The following is a 17,335-nucleotide window of genomic DNA, read 5'->3' on the forward strand; positions in this document are numbered from 1 at the left end:
ATCTGTTACATAATACTGATTACATTTGTATAATAAGAAAGCAATATATGCCCTCAGGCCATGATAACCTGGTGGTTTGGTTGGTTGCCTTGGTGAATCAAGGATCATGAATTTGATACTTTTTTCCACCATACATGTTTGTCCTTTCATTGTAATGTATGGTCAGTAGTTGGAATCAGTCCCACTATTTGTAGGCAAAGGTTCAGCTCAAGAGTTGGGATTGGTTACAGTTGCTTTTCCTTCTGGTCGTCAGCTTCAAATTAGTAATGGTGGCAGATAGACTTAGTGGCTTTATCGTAACTTAAAGTTAAACACACACATCATGGCTGAAAGGATTAGCATGCTTGGTAGAAAAATAAAATAAAACTTGAATCACAAGGGAACCCCCTAATCACTGGTCATTCTGCTCAGAAGCTGAACAAGCTTGAATTAATAAAAAATCATATTATCAATATTTGGATTACTTAGATAGTTGGAATAATTGATATCAGTAATAATTACAGAAAAATAACATTGCCTGATGCTCCTAACTAATCAGGTTAATGACCTATTCTACAAAAATCAACCACAACTAAAATTGTAGTTTTCTTCACACAGTTCAACCTGTATGAGATGAGTTTCCCAGTAGGAGAGTTATTAAAACACCATGTGTAGATACATGTACACTCAAGTAAAACAAACATTACCATTAATATCTAGTATTATTCTTTTATAGATTGTTAATGTGAGATTTGTAAAGCTTGTTTAAATTTATAAGTTTTTAAGCTGATATTGGTTTTTCATTTCTGGTATGATTAGTATGTTATAATTTTTTGTGTTAATGATTATAAATTGTGTTATATTAGAGGATACTGTTGACATCTTTGTGATTTCTCTCTAGGTTATACTTCTTATCCTTGTGTGAACAACCAACAAAGCTTTAACAATTCCTCAACTCAACCAGCATCAACATCTCTACATTCCTCATCAAAACTAGGCAATGCACTGTCACATGGAGTCAAAGAACCGGTTCTGGAATCTCAACAGTCTTCTGCACAGGTACAAGTTTAAAGATGTTTAATAGAGCTATTGTGGCACCAAACTTTATGAAACTTGGGTATAAAATATAACAACTACATTAGTATACTGCTATGATATTTACCTTTACAAAGCTGTAGCTAACAAAGATTAAACATGCAGTAATTCTAGTGATAAAGCTCTTATTATAGATAATCCCATTCATTAGAGTTGCACAGTCAAAATGATCTAGAATTATTTATTAGTAGGCTTAGTTCTACTTAGCTTCAAAAAGTGAATTGTTTAATACCATCCATGTAATTATTTTTATATGTAACTTTGTAATGGAAATGACTGAAAACAATTTACATGAATTGAATAAGTTTGCTCGTAAGTGGAGAAGAATGTGTCTGGCTGATTGGAACTTTTATACCATGAAATCTACTAACATTTCATTAAGTGAAGCTACCTCAACACACAATTAGTCCAGTATTTGAACCTATTCACGTGAGCTCGGTCAATTTGACTGAACTTTACTTACTATAACTGTGAATGTAGTAAGCTTCTGGTAAACATTACAAGTATGTTTTACACACTCAGTCTGATGTTTTAATAAAGTATTCTTATTAAAGTTTGAGTGAAAGTGATTTTCATCTCACTGTTTTCATATTTCATTTGCATAGCTTCTAGAACTTTCTACGTTTGGTAAAACTTCATGTTTTCTCTATCCTAACACTATAGTGAAATCATTAATGTACCGTGATGTGAAAACATGAAATAAAATCAACACTACTTTTGAATGGCTGCAGACAGTAACAGACAATTAGAATTAGTTATCCTCATCTTCTAAACTGATCTATTTTATTTTCATTTAATAGTTTATCACTGCACTTTGAACCCTCTTTTGGTATGAAAAGCCAATAAGTTGGAAAGTAAGAGCTTAGGGTAAACATACAATAGGATTACTGGATGTGACATGTTCAACTTACCTTGTGAAATTTTTTAATTAATTAATGTTTGTTTTTTAAAGTTTTTTTATATAACCTAAGTACATACTACCTTCTATATTTTAGTTATGTTTAATATATATATTAAAAATAGGAAATTTAGCACTTATGTCTTAGTTGAAATGTTTCCCCTTGAATGGCATGCATTGGTAAATGTACTTTTCTCACTAAGATGATTTCCAAAAAATAGTTCATGTAGTTTTCAAATATATCAGACATTAAAATAGAATGACCCAAAACTGCTCTAATTTATCTGGCTTTTCTTTGTATCTCTAAGATACTCCCAGAGGTGTAAAAATGTATTATTTATGGAACTATAATAAAGGCTGCTTGAATGGGTGATAATACTGATACCTGATGATGGCAAAACCTTGTACATTTGTTTCTGTTAAACGTCTAATAAAGTTTTTATTCAAGCTGAAACACAAATTAGAAGAAAAGAAACCCTGTCAATCCAGGAAGGATTAAATGGTAGAATTTATGAAAGAACAGTCCTGTTATCGCAGTTCGTTGTCTACTTATGTGTTGACAGTACCCAGACTTTTCCTTTTATTAAACTTTATTTATAGCAATCAAACTTTGATTGAAGTGAAGAGCTAATGGAGGTCAACCTGCTTATTGGAGAAATAACAGTAAAAAATGTTCAAAAACTCCATTTCTCTATCTTTATTTGTTTTGGTGTTTATAATGTATCTATTCATAATGTGCATATGCCGGAGTGAAACTAATTTTATATATATATATTTCTACCAAAAAAATGACTTTCTTTTTATTTTCCATATTTGTTGCATTCTACAGCATTCATATGACACAACTCACACTACTAGTGGAAACGGTGGTCTGACATCCACCATGCCATCATCTACCACAACACCAACAGGCATAGCAGCTGCTACGATGGGAGGCACGGCAACTTTAGGGTTGGCCTCAACGTCTGTTGCCACAACAGCATCGGTTTTAAAGAACTCTCTCTCGGCTAGTAAGTTACTAGTAACCTTGTATGGATTCTGACAGATTTAGTTTAGTTACTTATTCTTTTTCAACTTCATATGAAAGTGAGATAGATTAGTTTTCTTTAACTGTATTTAAGATTAGCATTTGCACACATCTACTGGTCTTTGTAATTATATTTACTGGCATATATAAATGTGGAAACATACACACATTTGGATACTCAAAATATAGATATTACTGTGAACTTGGTTCAGAGCTTTGGTAATACCCCACACACACACACACATTTTACTTAGTTATAAACTAGACTAACACAAACCTTAAAAACAATAATTGCACATTCAAGTAAATATATTCTGTGTGTGTGAATGTAAATAACAGGAAGGAAATGATACGTGGATGAGGAAGGTAAAAACTGACATCCCAGCTGAGCTGATTCTGGTGAACCATGTAGAATGCAACATTTAAACCTATTTGTGATGTAATCCTTATTACTATAAGGCAGATTTTTATTGTTAATTATACTTGTTTTTGCCTAATCAGTTTAGGACTTGCTGTGTTTTTAAATATTAAGTAATGTTGTTTGGGTATGAGCCTAGGTTGAAAACCTAAAAATGACGCATAATAACAGTTGGCTTAGAATTATTTTTCAGTATTTATCTATGTCTGATATCTTTAATTATATTTGTCATGATGAATCTTGTTAAGTTTTAGAAGTATTTATATATTTGTTAAATCTTTAAATGGTTCACGCTTGCATTAATCCAATTTTATGGGTAAACTTTTATGTGGCTTTATAATAAGTAGTGTGTTTCATACAATTGAAGTGTGGTTAGATCATTCTCCCAAAATGTGATAATTACAATGTTTTTCAAAATAATAGCTAATGCTGCTGTAAAACGATAGTTAATACTAATTATGCAACAAAGGTTTTGTTATAGAATGTTGGTGATAAAATTAGCCATAGAGAATGTGTATTAAAAAATTGTTGGAAAAATGATCACAGAAATCCTGTATTAATATTAGGGGGGTGCGTATCTCATCATAGTAATCGATATGATATATTGATGACGTGATACAATACGTATCTAGATACAGAAGTTTTACCAATGGTTTGTTACAGAATTTGACAGTCTTGTCTCCAATTTATTATCTATATTACTAATATTGTCATATTTAAGTATTTCACACTTTACAGTGCTTTTTGAAATTCTGAAGTTTGATCAACTAAATGTCAGCTGACAAGAGAAGTAAAATAAAAAAAGCTAATATCTGTATCTATTTTATTATTGTTAATTTATGTTGCTTTGCATGTAGTACTCAATACTCATCTTCCTATATTGAATCATTAATTTTTAGTAAAAATACTTTATTAGAAATTCTGCTTTACTGAAAGCTTGCCAGATTTCGTGAAGATGCATAAATCATATCATATCGGTGCACATTTAATTAATATATTGTTGATGAAAATAGGCATAAAGGTTCTTTATTAAAACTATTGTTGATAGAGATAACCACAGAGATTCTATATTGAAATATTTGATAGAAATAGTTAGAGATTCCATGTTGAAATATTGTTGATAGAAATAGTTAGAGATTCTATGTTGAAATATTGTTGATAGAAATAGTTAGTGATTGTATATTGAAATATTGTTGATAGAAATAGTTAGAGATTGTATATAGAAATATTGATAAATAGTTAGAGATTCCATGTTGAAATATTGTTGATAGAAATATCCACAGATATTCTATGTTGAAATATTGTTGATAGAAATATCCACAGAGATTCTGTATTAAAATATTGTTGATAGAGATATCCACAGAAATTCTGTATTAAAATATTGTTGATAGAAATATCCACAGAAATTCTGTATTAAAATATTGTTGATAGAAATATCCACAGAGATTCTATATCTAATATAGATAATTGAGATATTGTTGGACTTTATATTGTAAACTTTATATTGAATAAGACTTAAGTTGAAAACTTCCTGTAGAACATTTTAATTCACTTTTCCTCTCCGCAACTTGCTCATGATAGATTACCTTGCAGCAGGAAAAGCCATGCCAAACATTCCACCAGGTGTCCCACCAGCCATGTTAGGGCGCCAGTACATCATGAGTCAGGCGGGTTTGCCCTTCTACGTAAGTACCGTGGCTATTGATACATAAAAATATTATCTCATAAATGGTTGGAATATTTTGAAGGTAACTAAAAGGAAAATTTTGTTATAAATGAAAGTTAATTGTTTCTATATATGTAATGTTTAATATAAATTATTTAAAGCAGTTCAAGTTCTTTCCAGTAGTATTTTCTGTTTTTTGTGTGGTAATAAATAAGAACTGTTTCTACAAGTATTTCAAATTGATGAACAAATAGTGTTGTCCTCTTTGATCCAGTATTCTATATTTTTAAATTTAAAATGTAGCACATTGTCATAGTGTTTACTCTTCTTACAGTCAATGAAATGAATAAAACATGTATAATGTTCAAAAATTTTCCGCATCTCAGAATGCAAAATAGGCTATGTCCAAGTTAGTGTCAGATTATTGATGGAGGAAGCTATACCAAGGAGGACATATTTTCTGTGTGTCTACCAGACACAATGTGATGATGCCTGAGACCCGCTTTAGTTGTTTTATTTTTCTTGCCTTTATTTATGACTTTGTTTCTTATTTTGAAGGGCTTGCAGCAGCCTGTATATAGTTACGAAGATATGCAGATACTGCAGTCCAGATTGCCGACATTGGTATGTTGAAATGCCATACTGTATGTCTAGTGAGTCTTTCCGCTGTTCTAATGTTTTCTGCAATAATTGGCTTCAACAAGCCTGCACTCTTCAACCCCGTAGCTTCTCTTACCATCCCTGTGTTCATTTATCCTCAATTCTGCAATCTGCAGCCACTTGTAGTTTGCAGTTTCAAAATTTTTAAAATCTCTAGAAAATGTTGAAAGAACTAAAATCTGGATTGCATTTAGTATAGATTAAAAGTTCATATTTTTCCCTAGATGTCTGTTTACTTTTGTGTACAAACCAGTAGGGTATGTGTGAAACTTGACTAATGTATTCTTGTAAATGTTAATCCAAAGTATTTCGTGTAATGTTTACAACTTTTTTGTTTTATGCAGTTGGTCGTGAACCAAGGGTAACCAGTGTAAGTTAAAACTGGGAATGGGTGAACCTCCATTGTATGGTAGTTATTATGACAAAATAACAACAATTATATACCATTAACCTAGGCACTATTTCAAATTTTGAAAAATGTATTAAAACCTTACAAATGAGTTATTTTTCGTATATCTTGATGACAGTATGCAAGTTTTATCATTTAAGTTTTAGTACATTTGTAGAAAAACCCTGAAATCTGGCATATAATTGTAGCCCACATTACCCCCCCCCCCTCCCAAAAAATAAAATAAAGCTCCATACTATGGGCTGTGGATGTGTTATAAGAGTAATGGTCAAATCCTATTCATTCAGTTATAGTAATGGTTGGTGTTGACTATGTGCATTCCCTCTTAATCCGTCACTTCAGAATTAGGGACAGCTAATACGGATACTTTAATTTTAGGTATTAGACACACATCAAAAAACATCTCTTTCCAAATTATTTCACATTGACTTTTTTTTTAATTGGGTATTGTGGGAATCATCGCTTTTATTAAGGATTTTGATTCTACAAAATTTATAAAACTACAGTGGACAAGTAATAAGATAAAGTAGTGTGTCAAACATCATTTTTGATGTTAGAAAAACACATAGGTTCAGGAAGTCTTGATAGAAATGAATAAAAACCCTATAACCCCAGTGCTTTTGAAAGGTGGACCTTTCTTCTTCAGGGGCAAAGAAGAAGAAAGGTCCACCTTTCGAAAGTGCTCGGGTTATAGGGTTTTTATTCATTTCTATCACAACAACATTTTGGATATTTATGACCTACTGTAGTGTAGTATTAATGCAGTGAACATAACTCCTACTTATAACGTTATGACTTGGTGATACAGTGAACATAACTCCTACTTATAACGTTATGACTTGGTGATACAGTGAACATACTCCTACTTATAACTGGTGATACAGTGAACATGACTCCTGCTTATAACACTGACTTGCTATACAATGATCATAACTTCAGCCCATAACATTAAGACTTGGTTATGCAGTGAACATAACTCCGACTTGTGTCCCAAGATGGTGGGTTTCTCAAACAAAAACTTGAAAATTGATACAATGACTGGCTAAGAATGTAGTAAACAAGCAACATAACTATTTTTTTTATTAATGCAGTGTCAACTCTAGTAACTGCTTTAATAAAAGTTGAGGGTGATTGTATTGAAGTGCCTTGTTAAGGTATGTCTTCACTGAATAAATTATGTTACTTGTGAAGCTAAGTGTCGTAAACAACAATCGTTTCAAAGAGTCTAAACATTTAAAAAGGGGTGGGACTCCATGAAAAAGCTGGTTAACCTAACTTCACAAATGCAACCAGATAACAAAACATTAATACATTAGTCTGATTAGATTAGATGCTATTTTAACAAGTCGTTAAGTTAATTGCAGTGCCATCTTTAGCTTCTCATTGTTTTCTGCATAATGAAAGTTTTTCATAAATTAAAACCTGTTGCTTAATATTTTCTGTTTCTTTTGTTTGGTTGAATGACAGCATTTGCTCTTCCTAATGTATTTTTGCTGATTTATTACTCTGTGTATATTATGTTCATAACATAAACATCTTTTTTAATACAATCATTTAATGAAAACACTTCATGCAGCTGGTGATATTAGTGTATTTTTGTGTTTCAGGGTTATTATGACATGCCTTTCCAACCTACAACAAGTTTAACTGGAAGAGACCCAGGGCTTGGCAGTGTAGCATACACAGGTTAGTTTTCCAGTAACAAACCTAGGATTTGTGGCATGTTTAACCCTAGTCTAGCTATGGACATTTATTCCTGCACATCTCACAAGGTTTTACTGAGTTACATTTAACAGTTAATTAAACTACTTTCTTATGTGGTACACGAATAAACTTGGCATAAAAACGAAGTTAATAATCCAAGTTTTAATGTATAAGTTAATTTTATAAGGCAATATTTTTAAAAAATTCCAGAATTTTCCCTAGTTTGAGAATTGTGGTATTTGTTCTAGAAGTATCTCCATCTTTTCTTAATTTATTTACCACCTCCTCCAAGAAATACGAAATTTAAGATAAATTACTCATTATAATGTTGTCATTACTCAGGCAAAGCATAATTTTTATAGCCATCAAATTTTTTTTGGGTTATACAGCCATCAAATAGAAAATCAGCCCCATCTTACTATGACCTCCTGTTGCTTCCTCTCTTTCAAAACTTGCAAATATTTTTTTCTGATGTTTAATACTATATTATTTATAACCAATAGAAAGCTAAAGTTTTAATCTATCAAATGATGTCATATATTACATTGTTTACTGTACTAAGAATTGTCTATTTCACTTCCAGTTCGAACTTTATTCCCATGAAAAACACTTTGACGAAGTTAGCTGAATTTTTAATGGCTCTTGTCACGTAATTAGAACGCCAGACAAATTGTGATAGTTGTAGGATATTGTTTGATTTTTACAGGATATTATTCTGTGTTCTTTGGTGCATTATTTAAAAAAATAAACAATTTAGTGCAATAGTACCATTAGTATAAAAAAGTAAGGTTTAAGTTTTGTCAACAGCAAAGAAAAAATGACCCAGTTAAGTGCCATATTTTTTTTTTGTATTTATTCTTCATTATTATTATAAAAATAACTAAAATGTAATATTTAGAAACCTTTTAATTAGGTAAAATAAGGAATAATATTAAGTTTTCATAAGGTACACTTGTAAGTAGCATGTGCATTACATAATTTGATATAAGGTGGAAGTGATTTACACCTTGTGTTGTGGGAATATTAGTTAGACACAAAGCAATAAAATTTAAGTACAAACAGTTGTATACTATTAAGAATTTAAAGCTATTTAGGATAAACAAATTTAGTTTTGTGTTACAGTTTGAAGTTATTCTAGTAAGAAAAAAAGGTAATTTATATTTATTTTGTGGGGGGGGGGGTAGGTAGTTTGTTATCTTTACCAAACTCGTATAGAGTTAGGGAAGAGAAGATAATCAATAAAATATGAAGTTTTATGGGGTAAAAATGTTTGAAGTTTATTTAGGTTTTACAGACTACACAAACAAAAATCACTTTGGCTCGAAATATTCGTGGAGAAACTGTTAGTGGAAATACTTCATTAAAAATTCTGATTTTATTGTCTACAAATGATTATTAATGTTTATATAAAGATTGCGAAATTTTGTGGAGATACAAAAACCATATTAGAAGTTATCTTATGGAAACTGAATGTCAATATTTAGGTCGAATCAACTGAGCCTGTATGGAGATAGTTAAAAGCAGTAAACATAGACTTAAAACAACTCAATAGTTAGATTACCAGACTGTTGAGATGATTTTTTGTAGCTCACGTCATGTTACCACTAAAATATAATAAAAGTTACTGTCAAACCCCACTATACAGTCTGACTTAAGTAGATCATGAGTTGGTAGTGGATGTAGTCTATGATTTCAAAATTAGGGACAACTATTATAGATCCTTGTGTAGCTTTACAGGAAAGTCAACAAACAAATGTAGAATTTGGCTATATTGTATGTGTGGGTAAGTTTACTGGTAAAAACCCAGGCTCTAGGATTTTAACTTATACAGGTAAGTTTAGCAGTGAGAAACCTAAGTTTTAGTGTTGGTAAGTGCATTAGTAAGGGACCCAAATCTTCACAGCATAACATACACAGGTAAGCTTAAAAGTGACAAAACATAGAATGTGGTATTACGGAATACATAGATAAGTCTGGTCTGTAATACAAGATTAATGGTATCTTGAAGTCGCTGACCTTGCTGTTTAGTTAACAGTTGTATGTCATCTGCACCTTGCAGTAACTGACCTTGCTGCTTAGTCAACAGTTGCATGTCATCTGTACCTTGGAGTAACTTACCTTGCTGCTTAGCTAACAGTTATGTCTCATCTGTACCTTGGAGTAACTGACCTTGCTGCTTAGTCAACAGTTGCATGTCATCTGTACCTTGGAGTAACTGACCTTGCTACTTAGTCAACAGTTGCATGTCATCAGTACCTTGGAGTAACTGACCTTGCTACTTAATCAACAGTTGCATGTCATCTGTACCTTGGAGGAACTGTCCTTGCTGTTTAGTCAACAGTTACATGTCATCTGTACCTTGGAGGAACTGTCCTTGCTGTTTAGTCAACAGTTACATGCCATCTGTACTTTGGAGGAACTGTCCTTCCTGTTTAGTCAACAGTTGCATGTCATCTGTACCTTGGTGGTCACTGACATGGATATTTCGTGCATGAGTATGGGAACAGCCTTATATGTGCCTTTGAAGCCACTGGCCTGGCTGTTTACTCCACGAATACATTAAGATATCATTTAAATTGAGAATTCAAATTCTAGAAAACGTTTTTCAGTGAAATAACTAAAAATTAAGATGTTATTGTACTTAAGCAATCAGTTAAAATAGTTTTTTAGTCAAAAAATATTAAATAAATATCATTAGATAAATTAATTGTTGTACCTATAATGTAATATTTTCAACCATTAATTAAATAATACTTTATTGAGCTTATCTTGTATTGGAGAAGTCTGACACTTATTCTTTACTTGTATGTCATGCAATATTATTTCTTATAGGAGCTGATGGAAAGTTTAATCGAGGGGATGCTGATGGATCGACAGTAGCCACAACCTTATCTCAGGGTCAAGCGACAGGTCAAACTCATGGCCATCCTTTTCTAAACCCTGCTGCACTGCCCCCAGGATATGGATATTACTTTCCAGGGATGATGCCAGGCAGCATGCATCAATATGGAACTCCATTTATCCCAGTAAGTTCAGTCATAGCTACAGTTGTGTGTGTTTAGTTTCAGGTTCAGACTGTTTGTGTACAATTTATTGTTTTCAGGATATTGGTATTACTTTCCCAGAATGATTCTGGAAAGCATGCATCAGTATGGAGCTCCTTTTATCCCTGTAAGTTTGGAATTGTAGCTACAGTTAGCCATTGTTTGTGTTTATTGTTAGCTATTAGCCCAAAGTAACAATAGAAATTTGTATGGTTTATAGTTAGCTGTTAGTTCAAAGTAACAGTAAACATTTGTATGGTTTATAGTTAGCTGTTAGTTCAAAGTAACAGTAGACATTTGTATAGTTTATTGTTAGCTGTTAGTTCAAAGTAACAGTAGACATTTGTTTGGTTTATTGTTAGCTGTTAGTTCAAAGTAACAATAGACATTTGTTTGGTTTATTGTTTGCTGTTAGCCCAAAGTAACAGTAGACATTTGTTTGGTTTATTGTTTGCTGTTAGCTCAAAGTAACAGCAGACATTTGTTTGGTTTATTGTTAGCTGTTAGCCCAAATTAACAGTAGACATTTGTATAGTTTATTGTTGGCTGTTAGTTCAAAGTAACATTAGACATTTGCACGGTTTATAGTTAGCTGTTAGTTCAGAGTAACAGTAGACATTTGTATAGTTTATTGTTGGCTGTTAGTTCAAAGTAACATCAGACATTTGCACGGTTTATAGTTAGCTGTTAGTTCAGAGTAACAGTAGACATTTGTATAGTTTATTGTTGGCTGTTAGTTCAGAGTAACAGTAGACATTTGTATAGTTTATTGTTGGCTGTTAGCCCAAAGTAACAGATGTTTGTGTATTTTTTTACTGTCTGATTTGATAGGTTCTGTATAGGTTACTTCCTTTACTTCACTCTTAGTTGATTTTCTTTCTAACCCTATATGGTCTTCTGAATTGGGCACAACTTTCATAGATAATCGTAAACAATAATATACATTTTTAGCCTTCAAGCTTGCTTTTAACACTGAGATATACACAAGACAAGTCAATCCCACATGTCACACCTTCCTTGATTCTCTGATATTTGCTATTGAGTTATTTATAACCAATAAAAAAAGATTCCACTTTACTCAATTTCTATAAAGCTAGCACATTCCATAAGGATTCTGAAATTTTTGTCCTCAGTATTTGGTATTGTGGAGATCACTTTTACTAACCAAAGAAATCTTTAACTCCTGTATATCTTTGTCAAAAAGCCAGGTAATTACAGCAGTTTTGGGACATTCTTTTTTTCTGTGCATGATAATATTTTATATTTCTTATTTGAAATATAAATTATTTCATGTACTACACACATCTCTGTCAAAAGATTCATTGGGTTTTTGAGAGCAAAAAATACAATAGCCCACAAATAAGTAATTAATTTTCTCATTTTATACATATATTTTTTAGTTACTGTTGTGAAAATTTGAAATTTAGCAAGTTATAAAGGTAAACTTAAATGACACAAAAACTTAATTTTAAAAAATTGCTTCCGATAACATATGTCCATTGTAAAGTAATGTGCAAAGCATAATTGTAATTTGACCATGTGTGTGTGATGGTAACTCAATCCTTTATTTACACAAAGCTGTCTTGCCATGATAAACTGCTTTTACCGTACTTTGAGAGGGTCTAGGTGCAGCTGTAAAGCAATAAAACTATATGATCTCTAGATTTGAAAAGTCTTGTCTTTGGCTGAAAGACTAAATAGTGTGTTATTGTTTAATACAATATGCAGTCACTCTAGGAAGGAAGAAAGGTTTAATTTATTTTATATTTTTCAACTTTTCATTTTACCCCACATTGCAGAGTTTGCCACAGTTAAGTGTTAGAGTACAGAAAATAATAGATAAAGTTCTACTTAAAAAAAAACAACAACTAACTTTTGATACATACATAGGTGGCTCTATGGTCGGGAAAATTAAATACAAAAACTGTAAGATGAAGAAAATAATAATAATTATATGTGTAACATGAAAATCATCTTGCATTCAGCTTCATAAATTCAGACAAGTCTTTAGTGAAAAATCTGATTTGTTATGTATAACAGATATGTTATGACTAAAAGCTTGGAATGTATAGTTTCATCATCACATATGGTATACAAGTCCAGTATATGGAGAGTTAACTCTCCTGTACATTCTAAGATCTGTTTTTTCTCTGGTGTAAGCAGGTTTTGATGTTGACTATTTGTTGCTAGAAATATCTTTCATATTTCAAGATAGATTTACATTTTTTTGGAATGAAGATTTGAAGTATGTATTTTGATATTTCTTTTCGTTAGGTCCCGCCTGCAACAAATGCCCATGGTGTGTCTACCAACACTCAGTTTCAGAAAGCTTATGGTTCACATTCATACACTTCAGGTTTGTATCATTGGCACAATATTGTTCATTGCATTAACCTTGTGCCAGAGACAGATAATGACTAACAAATGAAAACAACATGATAGTAATAATTAATTATTCAGGATTACAGTTCTTGTTTCATTAATTATCTTCACTAGAACATCTTGAAACTGTTTAACTGTTACATCTTGGATTAATTCATTATAGCACCTTGAAACTGTTTAACTGTTACATCTTGGATTAATTCATTACAGCACCTTGAAACTGTTTAACTGTTACATCTTGGATTAATTCATTACAGCACCTTGAAACTGTTTAACTGTTACATCTTGGATTAATTCATTACAGCATCTTGAAACTGTTACATCTTGGATTAATTCATTACAGCACCTTGACACTATTTAGCTGCTACATCTAGGATTAATTCATTACAGAACTTTGACACTATTTAGCTGCTACATCTAGGATTAATTCATTACAGCACCTTGACACTATTTAGCTGCTACATCTAGGATTAATTCATTACAGAACTTTGACACTATTTAGCTGCTACATCTAGGATTAATTCATTACAGAACTTTGACACTATTTAGCTGCTACATCTAGGATTAATTCATTACAGCACCTTGACACTATTTAGCTGCTACATCTAGGATTATTTTATTACAGAACTTTGACACTATTTAACTGCTACATCTAGGATTAATTTATTCATTACAGTCAGTTGTCTTCACTTAGTTACCACATCTAAGGTAATACTCACTAGACTTGTGTAGGTATTCTTGACTCTCACTTACTTATTGGTAGAGATTTATAAAATGTTACGTAATTTAGTTGTTAAAATGGTCGTACCATTCAGTTGTTATTGTACAATATTAAAATAATGACCTCTATTGGTCACCTTAACTTGCAACAATTTAAACCAAGAACAAGGTTAAAATGGTGTATTACTGATACCATTCTGTTGCTATTGTACAATATTAAAATAATGACTGATATTGGTCACCTTAGCCTACGACAGTTTAAGCCAGACACAAGACTACTCGAAGAGTGCCTATAGTGCTGGGTCACAAGGTCAAGGAAAGGGAGTGACAGGATCATGTAAGATGTTTATTATTTGTGTGTTGTTCACATATAAAAACCTTTCCACTGTAAAAGCAGTGTTCATCTCCTCTAGTGATTTTTACTACATTATTTTCAAGCCACTAAAAGAAGATACATATGAATTTTTTGTAATGTCATTTTCATTCATCTTTTAGTAGCTTACCAAAATAATTTGTAACATTTTTAGGGTTATTTTCTCTCTTGGTTATGTAATTTATTCATCTTGATACATACATATTAAACTACGTTCAGAACTTTTAAGTATTGATAAAAAATCTTGTATTATTGTGACAGTTTTGTAAAGTTTTAAATGTTAATAGTTCATGCCCTGTGGAACTATTTTAAAGTTAAATCTTAATACTTAAATATCAAACCATTTGTTCTTACTTGCTGTGGGATCAGCTCTCTGTGAATATCTTAAAATCCTATATTTTGCTGCATCATAAGTTATGGTAGATGCTGTTAGTTTTTAATTATGATTTAATGTATACCTCTTGATTCCAGCTGAAATGATGATTTCTGTAACACTAATTCTTTGTTTGTTTTTTGTTTATGGAATGAACAGTAGCTGGTACAACAGATCTTGGTGCTTCCATGTACAACAAAACTCATGCTCAACTAGCAAAGGTAATTACTTAGTTTTTCTTTGGCTACATTAGATTTAACAAGATAACATTAGAGCTGAAGGGTGGACAGTTTTGAAGACTAGAAAAAATTTGTCGGGTCTGTTCAATTCCCCAAACACCTGTTGTGTCTGTTCAATTCCCCAAACACCTGTTGTGTCTGTTCAATTCCCCAAACACCTGTTGTGTCTGTTCAATTCCCCAAACACCTGTTGTGTCTGTTCATTCCTCAAACACCTGTTGTGTCTGTTCAATTCCTCAAACACCTGTTGTGTCTGTTCAGTTCCTCAAACACCTGTTGTGTCTGTTCAGTTCCTCAAACACCTGTTGTGTCTGTTCATTTCCCTAAACATGACTTCCTGTTGCATTGATAATTATAACAGTGCTTGTAACTAACTTATTATACAGTACATTTTATTGACCAATGAGGGTAGCAGTTAAAATGTTTTAACTTGGTATTTACGAGTAATATTAATATCGTTAGCTTTTATTATTTCTGTCAGAAAATTTGGTTAAGAGCTACAGTGATGTATCTCTTATGGTTACGTTTCATGAAGTTGCCATTGGAGGAAAATGCTTACTAATATTTTTTTAACATTGTGTGGGGTGTTCCATGGCTACTTCTTTTCACTAATTATATTAGGCTTAACTTTTTTTGTTTTTCAGTCTTTTGACAAGCCTGGATTCCACACGGGTACTCCTCCCCCTTTCAACCTGGCAGGAACACAGACCCCTGGGCTAATGGGAGCTTCTTCAGCTCCTTATGCTCCATTTATTCCTGTTTTGACTCACGGGCAACATCACTCGGCCGTGCTTCACCACCACTTGCCACAGGACTCCCCTCAGCCTGGAGGAACCCCTTCTGGGGGTCCCCAACGAGGAGGTCCCCAAGGGCTGGGGCAGCAGAAAGGACCAGGAGGAACCAAACAAAATTATTCTTATTGGAATCCAAACTAAACATTAGCTAATGGTTAACCATTGGTTAAGCTTTGTTCAGATGACTGGTCATTGTTAGAAGAGGAAGTGGGGTGAAGAAGCTTTGACGTTTTCTCCCCTTACTATAGAGTACATATGTGCTGTATGAAAAGTTTGTCTTTTTTTGTCATTACTGAACTTCAGATTTTGTAGCCTAGAGTTGCTTTCCTTAATATTGCTGGTCATGTCAGGTTCTAGTGTGTGGTAGTTTCTTAAGATTTGTTAGCACAGGCTCCTGAGAAAGCCATTCACAAAATCTGATATTGTGTGATAATTTTATCAGGTTCTTATTGTTTTGTGAAAAAAAATTTCATAAATTTGGTGTATTATTAGAAAATTGTTTGTATTAAACAGAATACCTATAGTGTTATTTACTCTTGATTTTGTTGTAGAAAAGATACATTGTCATAATTCTTGAAGCACTCAAAATGCTTCTTTTAATATGAACTCGAGTTTGTTGAATTTGTAAGTTTTTATCTTCAAATATCGGCATCTCTGAGGTTCAGTTTAAATGTTGTTTTGAAATAGGAAAAAAAACATTATTTAATTGATTCTTTTTGAACATTTTTCGAAATTCAACTATAAGATACCAGATATTTCACAATATGTACATTTCAATTTTTGCCAGGTTTATAAACTCCATTTGCTCACAAACTTTCACCAATAATCTTTACTTCATGTGGCAATTTGTTTATTTTTGAGTGAAGATAATTTTATTAGGAATTATTTTTACTAGGCATCTTCTATCTGTATGTTGTTGTGTACTGCATCTTAAATCCTGTATATGTGTGTGTATATATATATGTGTGTGTGTGTGTGTTTAATTTGTGTATATCTCGATAGGAAAGTCTGTCTATATATATATATATAGATATTGGTGAAACTTTTCAACCCTAAACTACTTAAACAGAGTTAATTTCTGCTTTTGTTTATTCTTCACTTTTGTGGTGACTAATAAAAATATGAACCATGGTATTTGACACTTAGCGTATGTTTGTTCTTAAGTTAACTATTACATCCAATTCATGAAGTTTGGAGAATAATGAAAATCATTCTTTGTGCTTTAATTCTTTATTGTTAATAATGTCTGGGAAGTTTGGGTTCCAACAAGGTACGCTCTCTCTCTCTCTCTACGTACATTTCATTATTACAGAAAAGTGAAGGTTTAGGTTCCAACAAGGTACACTATCTCTACGTACATTTCATTATTAGATAAAAGTGAAGGTTTAGGTTCCCACAAGGTACACGATAGTGTACCTTATTGAAACCTAAACCTTCACTTTTCTCTAATAATGAAATGTACGTAGAGAGAGAGAGCGTACCTTGTTGGAACCTAAACCTTTACTTTATCTAATAATGAAATGTACGTAGAGATAGTGTACCTTGTTGGAACCT

The 17,335-nt window shown here is 32.2% G+C and overlaps 1 protein-coding gene across 1 annotated transcript; it reads left to right on the forward strand.

Moving 5' to 3' along the window:
• Positions 1 to 880: 880 nt before the first annotated feature.
• LOC106468323 (ubiquitin-associated protein 2-like) lies at positions 881 to 16,310 on the forward strand (the record flags this gene model as incomplete). The annotated part of the gene is made up of 10 exons (XM_013928741.2): positions 881 to 1,038; positions 2,802 to 2,982; positions 4,999 to 5,102; positions 5,642 to 5,707; positions 7,760 to 7,838; positions 10,689 to 10,882; positions 13,175 to 13,256; positions 14,250 to 14,339; positions 14,908 to 14,969; positions 15,632 to 16,310. Coding segments are annotated over 10 exons (1,307 nt in total), but the record flags the coding sequence as incomplete, so codon positions are not given.
• Between the last annotated feature and the right edge of the window lie 1,025 nt (positions 16,311 to 17,335).

The sequence above is a fragment of the Limulus polyphemus genome, unplaced genomic scaffold (assembly GCF_000517525.1).
Source record: "Limulus polyphemus unplaced genomic scaffold, Limulus_polyphemus-2.1.2 Scaffold2964, whole genome shotgun sequence".
NCBI lineage: Eukaryota > Metazoa > Arthropoda > Merostomata > Xiphosura > Limulidae > Limulus > Limulus polyphemus.